Raw genomic sequence first — 23,443 nt, forward strand, 5'->3', positions numbered from 1 at the left:
TTACATAGAAACAAATCTTATAATGAGAAATAAAACAAAAAAACCACCAAAAAAATTAAATTCTTTCTCCTAAAAATTGACACTACACAATCTTTATATACTCTTGCTAACATAAACAGTTTCAAATGGAATTAATATAAATACAAAGGATTAATATAAATGCATGACAAAAATGCCATCCGTTTCATAATATTTAAAATAAAAAAATGAAAAAGGTTTAATTAAAATAATGTTTACTGGTTATAGTATTAAAACACAACCAAAATACTACTGAATGAAACACAGTAAATATGAGAAGAACATTCTAGAATCCTGATTTTTGTAACTACAGAACTTAAAATTTATGAGAAAAATAGTAATACCATTTAAACTAAGAGAGTTGAATACTAAGCAGTTAAATATTTAATAACATAACAATAAAAAATATTTATTTAAAATTTTAGTTTAATAAATGTCAATAACAACAACAATAAAAAATAAAATGGAAGAAATGAGAAGTGGAATTTAATTTTATCAGAATATATTACCATTTTGAAGGTAATTAAGGGCTATTTAGAATAGAATTTCACAATTTTTAACTAGACAGATGCAAATAAAAACAATTAATCAGACACACTTCTCTGCTCTTTCATATTTACTCCTTATGTGTTTAATTTGCACAGTACACATTTACACAACAGATCTTAGATGAAATTGAGTCTTGAAACTCTGAAGTTTAGAAAAATGCAGGGGTTAATCATAAATAAAATAAATATTAATTCCTTGAAAATTCTTTAATTAATTCAAAGTTTTTTTTAAAAAAAATATTAATTGCTTTACATATTTTGTTTCTATTATTTCAGATTTTCAATGTCATCTGTATTTGATATTCACTATTGGCAGGTGTTTGTAGAATGATAACAAAATCTTCAACACCGCTTTTTTAGTTTTTTTTTTAAACCACTACAACTAAAAACAATGTAAAAATAAATTCTAGTTCATATTATGAAGCTTTCCAAGGATGCTATATTAATATTATTTGCATATTATACCGAAATTAGTCATGATTATATGAAACACATTACACTGAGATTAATCAAAATGTTTAAAATGCAGGGAGAATTCTTTTCAGGATTCATAGAAGTTTAATACTATAAGCAGCTAAAATAACAGAATCGTGGAACTGTACTGTCACAAAAAAATTGTGGTGTAGATATGTAGTAGAAGCTTCTAATTCCAAATTAGAGAATTAGAGAATTTTAATCAATCTGCAATGGGCAGAAAAGTATTAAGAGAATTTTTATCTGTGAGGCGCATAATCATTCAATGTAGAAATTAAATGTAGCGCACAAATAAAAGCAAAACTGCTATAAAAACTGAATTCTTAAAACATAATTTAAATTTATAACATTAAAGAGAGAAAAACCTCATTTTGCACAAATGTTCCATTTTGAATTCTTTAATACATTCTAACCATAAGATTACAGCAACTTTATTCTAAGCAAAATTTTAACTATTTCCTATTACACTATTCACGGAAATATTTTACACACTTTTAAAGCTTTAATAAACATAAACACAATTTTTTTCTGGTATGAGAGGCAGGCGGAATATGGTAAAAAAAAAGTTAAGATACTTCATGAAATATTTCAGACTTAAATATAAAAATACAAATGCACTTAAATAATTATTATAGACAGTTTAGGTGCCATAAAATGCTGAGCTAATCAAACAGAAAACAATGTACATACCAATTAACTGAGAAGCTGCTTCAAAGTTAAATAGATGTTTAAAAATAAATTACATTACATGCTTCATATAAAAAAAATTATATGAATTTTCGTACTAAGAAGATTTTTATAAATAATGTCATGAAATAAAAACTACTTATCATATAATAAATAAACAATTGCTTATTCAATGTATTTAAACAATACATCAAATATTTCACAGTTTATTATAAGCTGAAAAAACATCAGAGCTAAATTAGAAACAGCACCATACTTTTTAAGCTATTTGCTTCATTATTCACATTTTATAATGCAATTACGATTCTTTAAATTTGATTCCATTCAATACATTAATAATTAAAATTATTTGATTTGAAAACTTTTTGTATTTAAAATAAAATTTCAACTAAATAAAAGCAATTAATAAGTCTTTAAAAATATTGAAGAAAGAAACCTGCCTACCATCATCATTTAAATGCCCAACAGCAGCAATTTTTTTTGGCTTTTCACCTTTATAGATCATAGTTACAGCATTAATTGTGTAAATACCAAGATCAAGAATGGTGCCTCCACCAACAGCTTTAGACATCACGCGTTGAACAGATAAAAGTGGTAAGCCAAACTTCACGTTTACATGAACAACATCTCCAATAGTGCCTTTCTCAATCAGTTCCATCAATAATTTATAAGCAGGGAAGAATCTGCTCCAGACAGCCTATAAAACATGCATCATGTGATAATAATATTGTATAACACACACATTCAACTTTGTATTTCAAAGTAGAGAATAAAGGTTGATTGTAGTATAAAGTTTCCTCAGCAATATAAAGAAGTTATAAATATCTAGGATATCATAATATCAAAATAAATCCTACACTGAATTCTTTAAACTGCCAGAAATATTCGCATACTTCCAATCATGACAAGTATTTTGATGATGCCAAGATAATGAGCAAGTGATAAATTATTTCCAAAATATAATTTTATGTTCAATTCTACACAAGGAAATCCTACTGCCAAACATATTTGTACACAAGAAAATTCTTATATTTACAGACACTACATGATTTCACATAAGCTCTCTAGAACCTTAAATATAGCACTTGGTATTTCTTGACAGTGAAACAAATCTACTGTGAGAATTCATTTATAAATTTCATAGTGATGCAAATGTTTAGTAATAGCAAATATTTAATCTTTACAGCAAACCAACATGCTAGAAAGCCTATTTTTCTTTCAGTTATAATAAGTGCAACATTTAATTGTGCTTATAATATCATATTTTATAGAGGATATAATCTATACTAATAATAAAGAAGAATGTGTGTGTGTTTTGACACTCAAGAAGCCAGACCATTTGACTTACAGTCACCAAATTTGACACATGTATACTTTGGAAGTCAGGAATGTGCACCTCAAAGTGATTTTTTTTTTGTTTTGTTTTTTAAAAATTTAGTGGGAATTTTTTTTTTTTTTTTTTTTTGCGATAAATTCAGAAAATATTACAGCACAATTACTGACTAGTATATGATCTTAAAGTTCTAAAAATAAGCTTTTCATTCATTCCAATTAAATAATACTTTGTAAATCCTTATTGAATTTTGATAATTTTTAATATATATATATATATATATATGCCTAATTTACAACAATTAATTACATTGCTGCATGAAGTTCAAACTGTTTTCATTGTTTCGTCAACTATTTGACCACTTGCTTTCTCGCATTGTTGAAAGCTGAAGAACAAGGTTTCTATTTAATATTTAATAGATTTATGACATATAAAAAATGAAATTACATTATCAAGAAATTTAGAAAGCAGATGAACTAGTTGTTCATAATGTCATACGCCAGATTTCCATTAGAAAGATTCATGTACTATAATAAATAGAGCATATGTAAAAAAAATAATGACGTGACTTTAATGTCTGATAATTTGATGGAATCATGGACATGAATTAATATCTGCACAATTGAAAGAAAATTAAATATAATCAATATTTCCGGCGAACCAGATGATAGCCTAAGGCATATAATTTTAAATAAAAAGGAAGATCATCTCTATTGTGACTAAGTGAGTTATCAAAATTTGAAATATAAAAATAAGCGATTTTAGACCATTACATCGACCATTTCAAAGAAGATATGTCATTCAACAGCCAGAATTTACCAACGGCTGAAATGCCTAAAATTTCGAAAATGTTGATTGTTCTAAAATTGTAATATTAAAAATTACAGAATTAGTTCAAAATTGATAGCAAAACATAAAACTTTTTGTCATTTATTGAAAATGGGAATGTCAAGAATATTTCACAGAATATGATTCCTTAGGAACAAAGAACTGAATATTATTTATATTTCCAAATTTTTTGGAGTAGAATTATTAACTTGAACAAGATAAAATATTATTATTTACATAATTTAAATCCTTTGAAAGAAAAATTAAAAACTGAATTTTATGACTAATTAGAGAAATTTTTATCGAATAATTTTATAAGATATAGCATAAATTATTCATTAGTGAACATTGACATTGAAGCCTTATGCGTCTTCTGAATAAAAGACTTCTAAGTCGAATGATTCTGTTTTCTGTATTTACATTTTTTAAAAAAACATGCTTGGTTTCGGCAAAAGACATTTTTATATTAACTGAAGTTTAAACATTTCTAATTTAATTTAAAGTTTAAAACATTTGGGAGGTGAGAGGAAATTAGAGAGTGACATATAGTACAATGAACAAACAAAATGGCTTAAGATTTCTATAATAGTATGAGTTATATGACTATCAAGCATTGAAGCTCAAAAATATAAGAAGCTATTAAGAAACTAAGTTACATAAAATATTTAATTGAAAAGTATGAGCATTAATCCTGATGAACCAGCTGGTCGCAAGACGATGATTAGTAACTAAAAAGAAAATAAGAATGAATTTTAAGATGTCAGTGATATTAGAATATAATTATAAGCATTAATGACAAATTCTGGAAACAAAGAGAGTAAAAATTATATAACTGAAATTTTATAACCTGAAAGAATTCTTCCATCTGTTAACATATGCATAACAGTGTTGCTACACAAATCTGGGGAAAAAAATCCATGTTTTTTCCAGTACATATAGTCAAGATACAAGGAAATGAGCGAATAGCACTTACGTGCTAATTATAATGGAATATGGTTTTAAGTAATGGGGGAAAAAAAAGAAAGGCAGCAACAATGAAATATTATTCGAAATAACAGTGTATTAAAAGAAGGTTTGAACTTATATATAAAAAACAATTTATCATTATTTATTATCTAGAATTTAACAAGATAAAATCTATATGTGAAGGCTTGATATATTACCTCTCATGCTTTTAAAAGTAAGTCACACAAAATTAAGGACTCGAGGGAAATAAAACACGAAACATTTTTGTTATCATGATACACATAATTTAATTATTACTTCAAAAAATGATACAAAGCAAGATTGCTTTTTTTTTATATAATTTATTCATTTTTGACAATTCATGTATTTGGGCATCAATTTCTGCAGATTTTTCAGCCATCCGTTTCATGGAGCTAAAATCTAGTTAATATCCGTAACAAATAAGGTATGATATTTTAGAACGGCCTAACGTACATTTTCTAATTATCTTACTTCCAATGAACATATGTAAAAATATTTCCAATATATCACTCAATGCATTAAAGGTCGAATGTGACGCAACAAGTCAGTTTTAAAAGATTGTTCTTGAAATAGAAAGTTCAAAAGAGGCTAATTTCCGGACATAAAATTTAACGTTTTTAGACTCAACATCCCATCTTCTATATTCATTTTTAGATACAAAGTCCATTATCAATTACTTTTGAACTGGCCAACAATTTTATATGCTTTCATCTTTTAGCATAACAAGTAAATGTATGCTTTCCCATATTACTTAGGCTTATTATCTTCTTATAAAACGAGCAGTAAGCAACAAATGGATTTTGTGGAACTTCTCGAACCTATTCAGCCAAATCACGGTATTTTATACATCCGATTTGTATTAAATATGGATTTTAAGCACCTCATTGTTAAAAAAATATCTCTAATATACTTTTAATAAACTCACAGTTTCTCAAATAATAAACAAACCATTCATTAAACTCATCTAAACACCACTGCGATGCTTCCGCAGATTGAATGTTGTTATTCCCACCGGAGAAGTGTATTCTGGCAACGTGGCAACTTCGTGATGTTTCGGAGTTCCGCGGTGTGAAAAAGTGGTCACGATGTAAATATTATATTCTTTCCCGCAACTACAGAAGTCTTACGCATGCTCATTCGCTGCAATTCGGGAATCTTATGGAAAAGAAAAACTATATCGCAAATTGAAACTGGACTTATCTATACAGAAAAAAAGGAGAGAGAGTAGAAAAATAGTGAATTTCGCATTACAGAATCGCGAATGATATTGTTTTGTTTTCGGAAGCCATGACTACGAACTTTTATTCTAGCAGTCTTCAGAGATCAGTATTTTTTGGGAAAAAATAACTCAGAAAACTTAAAATACCCTGTATTTTCCTTGTTTTTATGAACATTTTCAAATTTCCCAGTTTTTTAGACGATTTTAAAATTCCCTGTTTTCTCCCCGTGCATGACAACCCTGTTGAAAGAAGAGGAAAGTTGAATTTTTCTCACTGAAAATCTACATTTTTTTAAAAAAGAAATTGATTTTTTTTCCCTCTTAAAAATTAACGATTAGCAATTCCCCTGCATTTTCCCGGCTTTTTAAAGACGATTTTGAAATTCCCTGTTCTCTCGGAGGGTGGCAACTCTACATAAAAATACGTCTAACCTTTAACTAATCATAATATTACCATTTTCATACTGTCGAAAAATCCTTTTTTAAATTCATTTTTCAAGGCATGTATTTGATTATAAGAGAATATTTTTGATTATCATGCAAATTTTTAAGTATTCTGTAAAGACCATAACAAAGGTACTGCACATACATCCAAAGATAATGCCCCAAACTTCTACATTGGTACCCTAATAGTAAAATAAAGTGTTTGGTTTGTCACATTTTTTTTTAAATGTTGTACCATACACAATGAATTATGCTCATACTACTATCTTAACATTGAATATGATTAAAAATGAATTAGTTAGCCTTTTTCAGTGTACTGAAAATGGTCAAATTATATCCCAACTATTACAGATCATTATTGCATGTTCTTTATTATTAAAGGTACTAGTACTAGGACACTTAAAAAAATTTCTTGCAAACATTAAGCACAAACATTGATTACAATATATGTTAAAAAAAAAAGGAAAAACGTATTGTAAAATAAACACTGTAATAGATATGGGTAGTATAAGATGTTCAAGATGATTAGAAGAATGGAAACTCTGTTACTCTAAAGAAAAGAAAACCTATTAAAAGATCCATTAAATTCAAATGCATTTATTCATGTAGATGCATTTACAAGAATGCAGTTACAAGGAAAACTTCCTGTCAGTATAAATAATGCAGGAATCCTTCACACCACCCAGAATGCTCTTATAAGTATCACACGAATGGGCTATTTATTAGACATACTTAATTTCAGTTTCATTTTGAATTTTAAAAAAAAATTGACATTTTTGATATTCTACAATAAATTACAATTCCATCCATCATTATGAATTAAAAACGTATCATATTTTTTTAAACATAAAATTAGCATTTAAATATAAAATGTACAAGGGAGTATCAATAAGTAATGCACATAATTTTGAACACAAGAATAAAAAATGCAATGGCTCATGTGAGAGCTGCCAGGGAGAAACTTCTGACTGCAAAGGATGTATTTCATGGTTTTGAAGCAGATGACGATTTAAGGGTGTCAAATATGGTGAAGTAAGCTGTATGCTCCAAAACTTCCAAACTGAAAGCATGCAGTTCCTCTTTTCCTGTTAGTGCAAAATTGAAAGGAAATTTCCGAATGTATACTGTACATAATCATATTAGGCATCCACATATGAAGAAAATATCAGTATTAAATATTTGATGAAACAATGAAAATAGTTTGAATTTCTAGTAACAAGTATGTAGTAATTAATCTATTCTTGGAATATAGGCAAAAATATTTTTAAAAATTTGCCAAAATTTAGAAAAAAAATGCAAGACATTTTATTGGGATCACTAAAAAGACAAATTCTTAAATTTTGAAATAGTGTAAAATTTATCTTTGTGGAATAACTTTTCATCGAAAAATGTTAAAATTCACTTAACTTTTATCTAACTAAAATTCTAATGTAAAGTTTTAAAAATCATTCCAAGGTACACAATATTACCTTCCAAGATAGTAATATATGTGTCAAATTTGCTAGCTGTAAGTCAAACATGCACACATCCATCTTTTCTCATTAATAAAGTGGCACAACAACATTATGTTAATTGGTTTGAAATATGCTAATAAAAAAATAGGAGAATACGAATATAATCTTCCAACAGTTTGGATATATCACTTAATATGTTAAAGAGCTTTATAACTAGATTCCATAAAAAATGCGATGAAATAAGATCAAATAAACATTCGTTATGATATTGCCAAAGAACCTGAAAATATGAACAGAATCTACATTCTTAGCTTTCAACAGAAGACAATATTTGTAATAAAGTTACCCAATCATTTTAACATGCTCACCGTCGTGTCACTTGCATTCGCATGACAGCAAAAGCTCTCAGTCAGTGTAGAATTTGATGCAAGTAGAACAAGCCTATGTTTAGTTTATATCTCCTTGTTTTAACAAGTTGCTCAGCACGTGAATTGCCTGTGATTCATACATACTATCTAATTAGATATTTCACTTCTTTACTCAATTAAAAGATAGAAAAAAAGTAAGCATCTTGTTAGATAGTGGTCTGAAGCATCAGTCATGACAGCCAGAATGTTAAAATAAAATTTTCAAATTATTACTGTATTTGTTTTACACTAGGTTCAAAAACATTATTATACTGATATTTTTTAAAAAGAAAAGCAATCAATTACCCAAATGGCAAAAATAAATAATTCAAGTAAAATTCATCTCATAAAAAATAATTCATTAATGGAAATGGAATTCTGAAGAATGTAGCTAATCAATTGCATTGTTTTGGCAACCTTTCAAATCTTAGGTTATCAATATAGTAAAAAGGCATTAATTTGGAATCATTAAACACAAGAACTTTGCATCCTTAAATTTCAAACAATGATGCATTTTTCATTATGTAATAAAAGTTAATTACAAATCTGTAAAAGCAATTTTTTGCAAGTACCCTTCTCTGCCACCCTCTCTTTATTATTTAAAAATAAATTTCACTTCCAGACAGCAATTATTATATAACTACAAAAGGAGATTATTATTAAAATAATAATATGTAAAACTGAAAGACTCGATTTAATATTTTAATAATTTCCAAATAATGTGCTTGGGATATAACACAAAATTCATGAACATTAAAATGAGCATCATATTGTTTTTATCAATGTAATAATAATAAAAATAAAACCTAATTCAACAGATGAAATTTTCATCAATATAAATGAAAAAAAAAATGAGGAAATCATTCTTCCTATAAAATTTGGGAAATAACTTACTTCCAAAGCATTAAGATTTGCGACAACAGCCAAAATAAATATCAAACAAGAACTTTATGGCATGGAACCTCCTGTTTTTTGTCAAGTGTACTAATTGGGTGACTGTCATGCTAAGAAAAGGGTCATATTTCATGCCAATATTTATGCTTGACAAGAGTTGCTTTCAAGTTAATGGAAAATTACAGTTTCCAAATTATAAAACTTATTATTTGCCCAATCTTACGTAAAGTGATATTATTTATAAAATATTTAAAACAACATTTCTTATTTCTTTATTAAATCACACAGATGTAAGAAATTTAGTTCTCAACAGACTGAATGTGTGCCAATTCTGTTAATATACCTTAGATAAATCAAAATGTTAAAAAAATATTTTACACCCATTTAAATTTATAGCAATTTTACAGAAATACAAAATATATTTAAGAAAGGAGCAAATCAGATGACGATGTTTACTGTTGTTCTATAACAACAGAAGTCAAAAGAACAGCTCAAGTTTCTCTTTAAATCTAAAAATAGTTAATGCTAAAACATTATATTGAAGAAATAACGTACATGTGTGTGTGTAGGAAGAAACAGCACTTCTTTTTCATTTGTTGTGACTTCAATACTTTACAGAACCAAAAAAAAAAAAAAAAAAAAAAACATTCTTTCAGTTTCTTTATTTTTCTCTCTCTTTTCCCTTGCCCTAAATTTCTTGATCATTTTGTTTTAGTGCTTATGATGAAAAGAGTTTCCCTTTCTTAATATTTCCAAGTTACTATGAATTATTAAATTTTTGATTTCTTTTTTCAGAAATCAATTTCTTGTGCAAAGAATTTTTTTCTATCTTAGAAAAATTAAGAAATAAATTCTAAAATGCATTCAGTGCTCATGCATAGGCCTTCTATTCTTGAACTTATGCATAGGCATTCTATTTTTGTAATTTAATATCCTTAAAACATATCTTTTTCAGCATACTTGTTTCTGTGTTGACCAGCCATCACTTTCATAAAGTGACAGTACATTTTAAAAATAGTAATAATAATGTTGTCTCAGTTTTCAATATATGCAACTTGAAAGGATAACTTATGGGTTTAAAAGCTATTTTATAATATTATTTTGTTTCATAATCCTCCCCTCATTTCCTTTTTCTTTTAGATGAGTACCAAGTATCTGTAGGCAAAGAAAATTTTAAGCACCCAAAATCAAAGCGTACTTATATATTCATATTGCGTGACTAAATATATACAAACTTTTGATATAAAAATTGATAAATTTCTATATTAAAATACTATGTTAACCATATAAAAACATAAAAAGAATCTTTTCGACAATCTCCACTTTTTTGAACATTAAAAATTAATTAGTAAACTTAATAAGAAACGTTTTTGGAACATAAAGACACCTCACCAATAATAACGAAGGAAAAGTTTTTGTAAGCCCATCTGTAACTTTGAATGTTTCACTTTTCCCTTAGGGTCATTCATTATTTTTATGGCGAGTCTTGTTTGAGGATTCTGCCTAATATATAATGTATTCCATAGGCTGGCATGGAAAAAATGAAAATATGAAATGTATAAAACCTATATGTTTAAAAGTTTTCTCTTGCAAAGTCTATCTATGATACAAAATTTCAGCTAAATTAAATAATATGTTTGACTGCCAAAATAATTTGAAATTTTATTTAGCCTAATTTCTCACCGAACTGACAAAAACAAAATGATAAAATATAATATCTTTCATTTGAAACTACATATAATTGAAATTAAACTTTAGAAGAAATAAATACACAATGAATAGTTAAATGATTTTGGTAATCATGGGATGGCTTTCAAAAGTGCATTGCACATGCAATGCCCTTCTGATTCTGACTAATGTTTTCCCTGCACTCTCTGCTGTCAACTGCATTCTTTATTCAAGTTGGTAGTCTTTCTACTGTTAGAGTGTTCTATTCAGTTTGTGCTATTTGTCTGCCATATATATATATATTTCTCCACATTCAGTGTATTTCTAGCTATCATATGTTATTTAAGGCATTTCAAAATGCCCCAGATTCGATCATAAGAAATTTATACATGGTTTAGTGTGTCTGAAATCTTTAAAGATAATATTCTACTCATAATCAGGGAAATTATAAGATAATACTTATATATATAATACTTGACAAGAATTTTGAAAAGAAAATAAACAGGAATCTCCTGCTTTCGGTAATGTGTGTTCCCATCTAATAAAAGATTCTTAAATGCTAATGGGGAAAAAGTACATTTCTTATTGTATTGGAACAATAATTAAAATATAAGGTAAGAGAATACCATAAAACATATCTTAATATTAAGAAACCTTTATAAAGCGAATATGTAACTAAATTTTTCGAAAAATATTGTGTCTTTTAGAAGATTAGCTGAGGAAAATCTGTTTGATATTCCATTATGTAAATACAAAGACTTTCTACACTGTAATTCCAAAATTAAAGTACCTACAGCTGAAAGAGTTTTTTAACCAATCAAAGAATATTTCACAGAATAGTAATTGGAAATGTTGATATTAGAGTAAGTGATATGATGGAAAAGAGATTGAAATGGAAAGAAAAAGCAGTAGAAAGAAATAAAAATGGTCAACTGAAGGTATTGCAGAAAATACAGGTAATAGACTTTTTCCTTATGAATTTCTTCCTTGAAATGAAAATGAAATTTTTTAAAATAAACAACTTGAAACGAAAAACTCAATTGTAAGTCAAGATCTCCTTTCAACTTTGCAAATAAGAACTTAACTTCCAAATGAAGCATAGGCTTGTGACCAAACCAGCATTTTGATAGATCAGTACCAATTTTTATAAATGCAGCTTTAAAAGATATAGGAATAATTATCAATGGAGATTTTTCTAAAGCAGTCGATTGTAGCAAAATCAGAAGGGAAAAAATAAAAATTGCATTGACTTGAAAAAGAAAAATGAGGAGAAATATTCCTCAGAAGTATAAGTGCTACGCTATGACAATCGAAAAGAAAAGACTTTAATTCAAATTAAGGAAGGAAAAGGGACAAATAGAGAGAAAATAACAGAAAAGCATGTTGTTTTACTTTCAGAACTTGGGTCAAAATATGTTAGTCATGTCATTCCCATATCTGGTAGTTCTTGTGACATTAAAATAAGTATATTAACTTTTTAAAGAAAAAATGTTGATATTTCTAATTTACAAGCTATTTGTGAACAGTGGTCAATACAGATTCTAAAAATGAAGTTGTATGACAAATTGAATGTTCTATTGAACATCCTTTACAATGGTTTATTTGTTTATTAAATTCCAATACATTATTACCATTACCCTTATCTACTGCAACTTTGGATGGAAAAGCTACTGAACCAAAATGATATTGTAGAGAAATGGGGGGAAAAGCTATAATCATGTGAAAAGATGGCTGTAATAAACTTTGAAAAAGTAGAAGAAACTCTACCTAAATTTGCTCTTGATGAACTTAGTATGGATCAAAGGTATCTCAATGAAATGTGAACGGTTTCTCAGAAAAAGTCGTTCCAGACAGATAAAGAGAGGAAATCGAATTTTATGCTTATATATTTCAACAGAATACTCATAGAAGAACTTGAAAGTTTTAACAGTATATTTTATTAGATTATACATATGCGCATGGCTTGATATTAATTCTAAATTATCATGTCAGCAACAGTCAATACTTTTACAAAATAATAAAGAAATATTGATTTCTGCTTAAAGAGCTAAATAACATAGTAGATCAAATAATAGATTAGATTTAATATCAAGATAGATAAATATTATAGTCATCTAGAAAACATTCTATTATCAGTATTGGCCAAAACACATGTGAGAGAGTTGGATTGCTGAAGAGTTTTAAACTGTAGAAAGAAAACTTGATAACAATGTTAGAGAATTCAAGATTCCTGTAATAAATTTCAATGCAGACAATTATATGGATTAAATTGATAGTTATATTTACCGAGCCACCAGTTACGACACTTACATTTGATAATGAACTAAACTGAATGATTTTGAATGTTCCTGTGAAAATTCATATTTTGAAATGTCCATGCCCTTCATGAGCAGTAAAGTGCTGTACTAAACTAGTGACAGATGCCTCAGTAACTGTATGTAGCAAAGACGCTTGAGACCGATTGATAAAATAGAAAATAGATATCCAGAATTGCACTATACAAATTTGAAACTAAAAGTCAATATTGCAAAATTTTAGAAAACAATTAACAAATATTTAATGACAAAGGATGGGAGAGTAGTGGAACTCTCTATGTAGCCACCTCCACATGGCGAGTTCTGGGGTGTTCTCACAGAGAAAAAATTAGTGAAGAACTGCATTAAAACTTCATAAATCTTACAATTTTATAGAAATTTCTAAGGCAAATCAGCAGCCAGGAATATCAAAAGGCATATGGTCGTAGGAAGTTCAAATTTCAGAGACATGATTACACTTTTAAGAGACAACTTTTCTGCATATAGGCTAATAAATTGAGAAACATTTTTACCTCAACCTAGCATTCCATAATACATTTTTTCTATGCAAAATGTGCACATCCAGCAGATATTCATACTGAAATTTTTTGTCTACAGAAATATAATGAATTGACAAAATGTAACAAAATGGTATTGTTCTTTCTTTGAAAATAACACTGATGTTCATCATGAGATCAGAATAGGTAGACCATTTTGTGATCATTGATGCCATGATTTAAAGAACAGAGGAAGCAATTCACGCAAACAGATAAGATTTGCCTAAAATCACACTGGAAGTGTCAATGACAACATTTTGTGAAGCCGTAACTGTTGCCTTAGATTGTTTGTGCTCGCTTGGTTTCGAAAATGTTAATGGAAGAACACAAAAAGGAAAGGATGGGTTATGAACTTGATTTTCTCACACACAATGCATAAGCATATAAATGAGTTTTTTTTAACTACAATGCTATTGGTGATGAAACATGGGCTTATCAGCACAAACTCAAACACAACAACAGTCAATCTAATGACACCCTACAAATTCCTGAAGAGCCAAGAAATTAAAAACTTCAATACCAACAAAAAAGAAAAAAATTATCGTCTCTGCTTTTTGGGACAGATAATGCATTCTTCATTTGACTTCATATCTCTCAGCACTGCAGTTAATGATATTGCACATTGTTTGAAAAATCAAAACAAAAGCAGGAGTTTTTTTTTGCTGCATGACAATGTTCAGCCTCAAATAGTGCTACAATGCAAGTACTACTCAAAAGTTTCAAATGGTAGATTTTAAATCATCCGTCATACAGCCCAATGATTTCCATTTATTCCTTCGCCTGAAAAGATAGCCTGCAGGTAAAACTTTTAAGACGATGACGAGATCAAGATTGAAGTTGAAATGTGGTTCCGACAACATGCAGAAAAGTTCTATGACTGTAAAGTATAAAAGTTTATACCCAAACTTAACAAAATGCTTTAACAACGAAGGGAACCATGTTGAAAAATAAGGCATGTACCAGTAAATAATTTGTAGTGTACATTTAAACAATTAAAAAAATTTTGAGAGAGTATACAATATTGTATCTTTACTTTTAGAAAATGCCTTGTAATTGTGCAATTTAATGTTTACTATGAGAAACTGATTTCATATACTTTTGTTCTTATGAATGTTTCAATTAATGCATTGATTGGACCCCCCCCCACACACACACACAATACTGCTTTCAACTAAAATTATACTCAGGCAAGTCAATCTTTCACAAGACATGGTTAATTGGATATTTTTAAGAATTTCAATTTTGAATAGCTATTTTCAGAAATGGTTATTCACATAAATTATCAACAAATTTGTGGAAACGTTCGCAGTTTTTTAAACATTGCTTTCTAATTTCAGTTAACATATGTCTGAGATGAAATCATTTAATAAAATGCTATTAGAAATGCACCTTGCTTGTGATTTATTGTTTTATTCTATTCTGTTCTACTGCTAACTTGAGAATTATTATCCAAGAGGCAACATTCTGAAATTCTAACAAAATAATAGCAACTTCGTTTGTTGGTTATATATTCCACTGTTCCAATTCCCTTAGAGTCATTTAATGCAAAATAGGGAACAGTTCAGATGAAGCAATTAAGAAACACAAATTATTTACCAAAATAAATATATAGAAAACATTTATTACTTTATGAAATAAAAGATACAACAGAAATATTACCTCCATGAGAAAACGATTTTCTCTTCTAGCAATTTCTATCAACATTTTTGCCTGTTTCAAATTTAAAGCGAAAGGTTTTTCCATTAATACATGTTTGCCATTTTCCAACATAAGTTTGCCAACAGCGAAGTGATGAGATGCAACAGTCCCAATATAGACAACCTCTGCAGCAAAGATAAAATTAATAAAGTAAGCAAAAACTAAAAGCATTAACATTTTTTCAGAATAACAATATAAATATTGAATATTTTTTCGTAAGCAGGATAGCATCACGTTCACCTACACTAGGTGGTGAAATGCACAATTTTATGTCAAAATTTTAGTACAAAACTACTGTATTTAGTGCTTTTTTACATAATTTTATTTGCTACAGTAGAAGGAATGTTTAATAGCAATATTTATAGTAGGAAATTTCACCTGTCAGGAAAATAAAGAATCAAATTATTTACAGGCAAAAGTATATTGAAAATGCATTTCTTTGTGAGATTTCTAACTACAAAATATTTTAATAGCATACATTTAAAAAAATGTTCAGTTTTATTTTCTATACGCTTAATCAAATATTTTTTTGAAAATAAAATATTTTTATTGAATATTTTATTTCTTTCTAATGTTACTTATAAACTTTTAAGAAATTTAACATAACATTTTCAATGATGAAGTCTACAAAAAATTTTTCATTGTAATAACTGCTTCAATAACACTATACTTCCTACTTTGCAAGAACGTACACTCTTTACAACAATTTCAGTAGATTCAAATAATAACCTTTTTAAACTTTCAAGACATTCTTATTCTATTTTTTTTCACAAAAGTTCTTGTAGATAGAGATAGCATAGTTATTTTATACATTTTGCGAGTCATTGAAAGAATGTATTTTAATCATAGACACAGAAGCTAACATAAATTTGTACAAATGATAATTACAGAAGAAAAGCTATGATTTCATATATAGACTCTGCATTAATAATAAATGTTATCGGCACACATATGCTATCGGCTACTTAGAATATATTATAATATATTTCTCTATCTCTATACTTTAGAACTATATTGACAAAGAAGACAAAAAAAAAAAAAAAAAAAACACACACACACACACCCTAAAACTTCAATTAAGTTCTTATTTACTGCAGCACATTTCAATATGTTCCACACATTATCCACAGCTAAAATGAATCATTATATGAACAATTACAACACATATTATTATGAAATATGTCACATCACAATGCAGCAAAAATGACCTTAACTAAATTAATCTTTTCTGAAATAAGAGCTGAAATTTAAAAACTATTATATATGAGGCATAAAAACTTATAAACAGAAATAGCAATCTTTATGTCCCCAGATCACTCTGAATACTATGGATGCATACAGTTCTTGAGTTAGGAGTTCTAATCAGAACTTTTTGAATACTTGTTGATGCAATGTTTAAACAAAAACTGTAGTGGAAATGAAATTGAGCAGTAATAAACTATTGTTACGAGTTTTCCTCACCACTAGGTTCTTTTGATAGTGGGTGTGTGGTGTGAGAACACAAACAGTAGCCTCAGTAGAAAGCAACGATGTTTATTTACAAGACAAGGGTACACAAAGACGACCAATACACAGACGACAATTTACAGCCGAGACGAACACAGGACAGCACAATACAGCAGGCAGTAGCCCACAAGTAGTAATTGCCCACAGCACACGAAGCGTCCAGACAGAATACAGCAGGAGAGGGGATCCTCGAAGCTTCGCTCTACGGTCTCTCCAACGGCTGAACTTTCCACTGTCTCTTCCCGCTTTAGCTGCTGACTTACTACTTCTTACAACTGGCTACTACACAAAAGATACGACGCTGCTTCCACAGTACACAACAGAATTCGGCACACAGCAGTTCAGCACTCGTTTCACGCAACGTTGGCACTCCGCTGTTTCTTCGCTATCCTCTCGAAGACTCGTTACTTGTCGGCGACTCCGATTACAATTCACGACGACAATTCCCATCGACACCATCCACAGCTTGAGAGGCCGGCCTCTTATAATTCCCTGGAGGCGGGGCTAGAAGCTTCTAGACCAGTCATTCGTATCTCGGTTCCTAATGGACGGATCGACTAAATTCTCGAAGTTTCGAGCCTGATCCATTTTGTCGTCAAGCTCTGGGATCACTGGCTTGGCATCCGACAGCCTCCAATACAGATGGTCTATAAAATGGTCTTTCTTATGATGACACTATTCACGTTGGGAAGCAAAACTACAGGTTTGTAACACTACTAAAAGATTAAATTAGAGAAAGAGTGCTTGATAAAATTTTATGTGCTTTTATTCTTTTCTGTTTCAAAATGATTCATATTCTTTCTATAATTGCTGCAATTAAAGAAATAAGCTTCTCATTTCCTAAATGATTTAATAGTACAAAAGATACATTTGACCATCTGCACTAAACATAAGATAAGAGACCAAATCAAATTTCAATTGAAAATAAAGAAGTGGAATTATTTTTTACAAGAAATTTTGAATATTATAAATTTATGGGAAATGTTATAAAATACTAACAAACAGTTAGCAAGAATCAATTTAAAATCAGATATAAAAGGATGGTTGTAAAAATAAATAACAGATAAAGATTAAAAATTAAAGCATTCATCATAAGTAGTAAAATGTTCATATTTAAAATGCCAAAAAATTGATATTTTGCAACAGTAAAAATATTTCAGGAAGAACTTTTGAGGAGTTGAATTATAAATGTCATATTCTAATACAAAATTTCACCTTTCTTATGAATATCTGAAACAAGTAGAATTTTGTTGCAAATTTCATTTGAAATCAAATAATCAAAACTGTCAGTAGAATAATATATTTTACTATAGCTTTTGTACTGTCTTTATAGTACTGTATATAGTACTTCTTTTATAGTAGTGTCTTTACTATCTGAAGTTGAATTATCAGATATTGTTAGTTCCCATTTTTGAATTTGTACTTTTTTTTTTTTTTTTTTTACTAACAAGAGGTGTAGTTTACTGAAAATTTATGTTTTACTACAATATCAGTTCTACTATATTTTCCTATTTCACATCATGCTCTTTTCTCACAACTTAGAAGTCTGAAAAATAATGCAAGTTAAAAAGTATTGAGAAAAAAATTGTTTATTATAAACATAAGCAGTTCATCCATACAGTGATATAGATAGAAATGCAATAACCGCAACTTTTTTCATTGCGTTTGTGTATAATTTAATTTATTTTGATCACATGATTAAATCCAGTAGAATCTTATGATATCATTTTTAAACCTTAAAATTTCAAAGGAATGCAATATTCTTCTCTTCATAGATACAGAAAAAACGATAGTCCTACAATTTCAAAAAGTAATTTATGCTGTTTCACATTCACGGTAACAAAGAGCAATTAATCTGCTACTATGAAAAAAAGAAGGTACTTTTGAAAATATTTTCTGAGATGCACAGATTATCTACTATGCACAGTTATTTTATGCCTCATGTTAAATGCAAGGATCTTTCAGACTGCAAACTCATTTTTTAACACATTATCTTAATTTCAATAATTTGAAACCAACAATATTCTATGTATATTATTTATATTTCAGTAATCTTACAAAAATTATTAAATAAATAAGCCAGAAACAAGAGAAGGGAGGCAAATTTAATTATGAAATTATTAAAAATCCCAATCTATTACATACCATTAAAATAATCCTCTCATGTACTTAATAAAATAAGATTAACTACAGATATTGAACATTAAAGGATGAAATTAAGAGTATAAAAAAATTAATTAAATATAAAAATTCTTGTTCCAATTTTTCATGCCCATAAATATTTTGAAATAAAAATATTTTTGAATTCAAATTAATTTGAATTTTATATTATTACATTCAAAATATTAAAAAGTATCACAGCAGAATTCTGTTGCTGATATTTTGATAAGGACAATATGCTTTTATGTAAGCTTTTTGATGTGTATATTCTAAAAAGAACAATCTCTTACACATATTGAAACTTAAAAAAAATGGCTAGTCACTATTCTGTATTAGACATGTTTATCAGTGTTCTATTAAAAATGAGTTAGGTAACAATGAAGATTTGTCCAGTTTTTATAATGAGAGTAAATATAATTTGGTTATTTATTCCAGTAATGTTTGGTATTGTATAATAAAACCATCCTTGGCAATCTTTTAATTGTTCTTATAATACTGTAGGAAGGACACAATCAATTTTCCTTTAGATTTTATTATTAACACTATTTATGTCTTTTTCTTGCATTCTAGAGTATTATTATCAGTGACTGAAACCTCTTCAAACCCATAGTTACAATACAATGTAAGTACCATTTCACGGCTTTTACATACATATCATGACATCAGAGATCACACATTTTTTTTTAAAGAAGATATTTTAGGGGGCCAAATGTTTAGCCTCAGTTCTCAATGGAGTAAAGCACAGAAAAAATACCATATGATTAAAATACTTGAAATTGGCTTGAAATGACTTAAAAATAAAAAACTATTATACTTAATATAATAATAACCATTTTAAATATTATTAGTAAGGATTAACAAAACAAAATTAATTCTTGGCATTTGGAAGCATTTTTGTTATCTATAAATTTTGTCAAATGCCCAGCTCCATCCAGCATATTTCTTTCGTTGGTTAATTCAGAAAAGCTCTGTGCTTTACTTGCACATTTTCAACATTTCTCAAGCACATAAATTTCCTCTTCTGCTTGCTTGTTTTGTTTCCTTTGTAAATTAGAAGAGCTACCAAAGACAATTGTAATGCAATATTCCAATGGTGACATATATAGTTTTTAATATCTTTTGGAATCCTATACACTAAATTGAGAAATTACAAAATTATTTAAAATGACTAAACATATGTAATATCGATTTTTTTAAAGCTCCAATAATGCATTTGTAATATGCCAAATATTGGTCATGTAAGGAAGTACACCCCCTCCCATACATTATACAAGTGCCCATTCATTATACAAGTGCAGAATGGCAGATAATGGTATACTGATCTTTCTCTTTTCCTTTTTAGACTACCTATTGCAGCTAAGAAAAGGCTCACATCCACGAAGAAAATAAAATGACAGAATTATTGTCCTTCAATTTTAAAAGGCAAAGATTTTAAACAATCAGGACAAGCTTGTCCCATTTACCATTCTGAATCATTTTATTTAGTTTTCAACTTTTCTTGTGCTGATCCTATATTTTGTTCGATTGCTGTTCGTGTAATAGAATTAGATCATGTAAAATAATGCACTAAGTGCAATGAAAAAAAAGTTTCATTTTTTAATATAAAAGAAGAAAATTCTTGTTAAACATAGAAATATTTAACATCTTCAGTCCTGAGGTACACATATGTGTACCTGCAATTTTTCTTATCCGGTAAAGTTAAATTTTGACGAAATAATGCATGCATTTCAACATTTATGAATATAGCTTCCATTTTGCATCAATATATAGCACTACAGTTCGATATTTTTTTTCTTCTTATCCATCGCCATTAATTAAAGACATAACGAAAATGGCGTTGAACAGAAAACACAGCAAATATAAGTACATTTTTTAATATTTATTATTAAAATAAACGCTCGTATATTTTTCTTTATAAAATACTAAGTGTCTGGTTAAAGTCATTACCAAATTATATCTTGTTATCTATAATAGAATCGGTGGAAATACAAATTTAACTAAGGTACACATATGTGTACCTCGGGCGTTTTCGAGCCCGTTTCCTAACTGCTTGCGATCCATTGCGCTGTTTATCTTTTGAGCGCTTGTTTTCAAATTGTTATTTCTTCTCTTTGAATATATTGTATATCTTTTTTATCTATATCTATACTTATAATAAAGCTCAATGTGTGTGTGTGTGTGTTGGCGCTCTACAGGCCAGACAGTTTGACATACAGCTACCAAATTTGGTACATGTATATCTTGGAGGTTGGGAATGTGCACCTGGGGTCCCTTTTTTTGAAATTTTAGTTAGAATTTTAATTATTAATTAAAAACTAACTTTCCCGCCAAAAAAATCTTCCATTATCCCCAGCGCCAAACGAGAAAGGCTTCAGTTTTTTTTTCTCCCAACAGTAATGAGGCTAGGGTTAAAATTTTTCGGCGGATTATTTCAATCGGTTCTGTTTATTTTCTTAATGTTTGATGCATTTAAAATTAAACATTGTTAATAAATCCATGTTTCAGATTCATTCTGAAGTACTTTTGAATTAAAATAAAACAGAATAAATGAAATTAAAAATTTCTAATCCGCATAGCGTTACCCCAACTGGCGTAGAAAAAATCACGTATTTGTGTCACGTAACCGGCGAAGAAAATTCACGCATGCGCATTCTGTTCTGATTGTTGCCATGACAGCGTTATCAATGGATGATTTAAATTATTTTTGGGTTAGTTGCATGCTTTGGTAAGTAAATTGTATTTATGTTAGTTATATATTTTTTGTATATGCTTATAGTTTTAAGTACATCGTTTTTTAAGTAGTTTTTTTAAAACCTGTTTTCAACCGTTTATTTTAAACGATTCGTTTTTATTTTCTTAGTGTTTGATGCATTTAAATTTAAACATTGTTAATTAATCGATCTGCTCATAATGAATCTAAGAAAATTTTGTTGACCAACTCTTGAGATATTACATAAATTTAAAAAGATATTCTTTAGTGCCCATAAAGTTTAAACGCTGAGTGACTCTATTTTCAGTAATCAGATTATAAAAAAATGCTTTGTTTCAGTAAAAAATATTATTATATTAATTGAAGATAAATTCTTTCCACTTTAATTTAAAGCATAAATTCTACGGGTGATAACAGAAAATGAGAGAGATACATATTATGTTATGACTGAAGGCCTTTATAATATTATGAATGAATTATATGATAATCAAAATTTGAAGTTTTAAAATATTTTGATGAAGAAGCTATTAAAGTAGAAATTGCATAAAATATTTAATTATTAAAATTTTAACGAACATTAAGATTGGCGAACCGGCTGGTCGCCAAAGGCGGCTAGTAATAAATAATTCTTATGTTATGTAATGTAATAAAATATAAATTTAAAAATTTTTATTTTGTAACTTTAGTAAGAAATTTAATTTTATAGCTGTCTTGTAGTCAATAATTGATATTTCAAACCGACATCATGTATAGAATATACGGATTTTATGAGCTAATAATAATTTTTTTTGCGTCAAGTGGCTTTAACTCAAAAGGAGGTTATTGAACTTTTAGAAAAATGTGATTTTAGGGGAAGGAATAGAATTTCTCATGTATCGAAAATAATGGAACCTGGCAAACAGGATGAATGGGTCCCAGACGATAGTCAAATGTGCCTTGTCAAGTAGAAAGATAATAAATCCGTGACTATTATCCACATGTATAGGCAATGAGTCAATTGAAATAGGCAGAAGACAGACAAAATAATTGAAAAAAAAAGCTGATATAAAATAACCTGCTATTGTAAAAGCATATAACATGGGAGGCATCGACCATTATTTTGCATATTACAGGTATGCAGTAATTACAAAAAATGACCGACGCGAGCATTCACACATTTTGTAAATTTAGTAGTTGTCAATTGCTTGATATACTATAAAATGGTGGCAAAGCGACAAGCTGAGCTGTGAGGAATGAAGCCGAAACTGTTACGACCTTATTGCAATTTCAAATGCATATAATTCGGTCCCTGTTGAAATATGAGGGAATTCTCACCATCAGCAAGAAAGGAAACCAAAAACAAGTAAAAAATCATCTTTCAATGAAAACAAATTAATAGTAGATGGGTCATCAAATGATTGAAATGCAACTACAAGACCATTGCAGATTTCATTACCACCATTTGGTCCATCTGGTGAAAATACCTCCAAAAGAGCAAGAAAAATTGTCCCTTCCCAATTAAAAAGAAATAAGACTAGATATGTCAAGCCATCTACAACATTACATGGACGATAAGTA

General features: G+C 28.5%; 1 protein-coding gene across 4 annotated transcripts in view; it reads right to left on the minus strand.

Moving 5' to 3' along the window:
* The window catches only part of LOC129980858 (trans-1,2-dihydrobenzene-1,2-diol dehydrogenase-like), a 45,297-nt gene that overhangs the window by 5,950 nt on the left and 15,904 nt on the right, over positions 1 to 23,443 (minus strand). For all 4 annotated transcript variants that reach the window (XM_056091292.1, XM_056091291.1, XM_056091293.1 and 1 more), the window contains exons 4-5: positions 15,472 to 15,635; positions 2,172 to 2,424 (exon numbers count right to left, since the gene is read on the minus strand). In XM_056091292.1, coding sequence (XP_055947267.1) covers positions 2,172 to 2,424; positions 15,472 to 15,635 — 417 coding nt within the window. The remainder of the gene's footprint in view (positions 1 to 2,171; positions 2,425 to 15,471; positions 15,636 to 23,443) is intronic.

The sequence above is a fragment of the Argiope bruennichi genome, chromosome 8 (assembly GCF_947563725.1).
Source record: "Argiope bruennichi chromosome 8, qqArgBrue1.1, whole genome shotgun sequence".
NCBI classification, from domain to species: domain Eukaryota; kingdom Metazoa; phylum Arthropoda; class Arachnida; order Araneae; family Araneidae; genus Argiope; species Argiope bruennichi.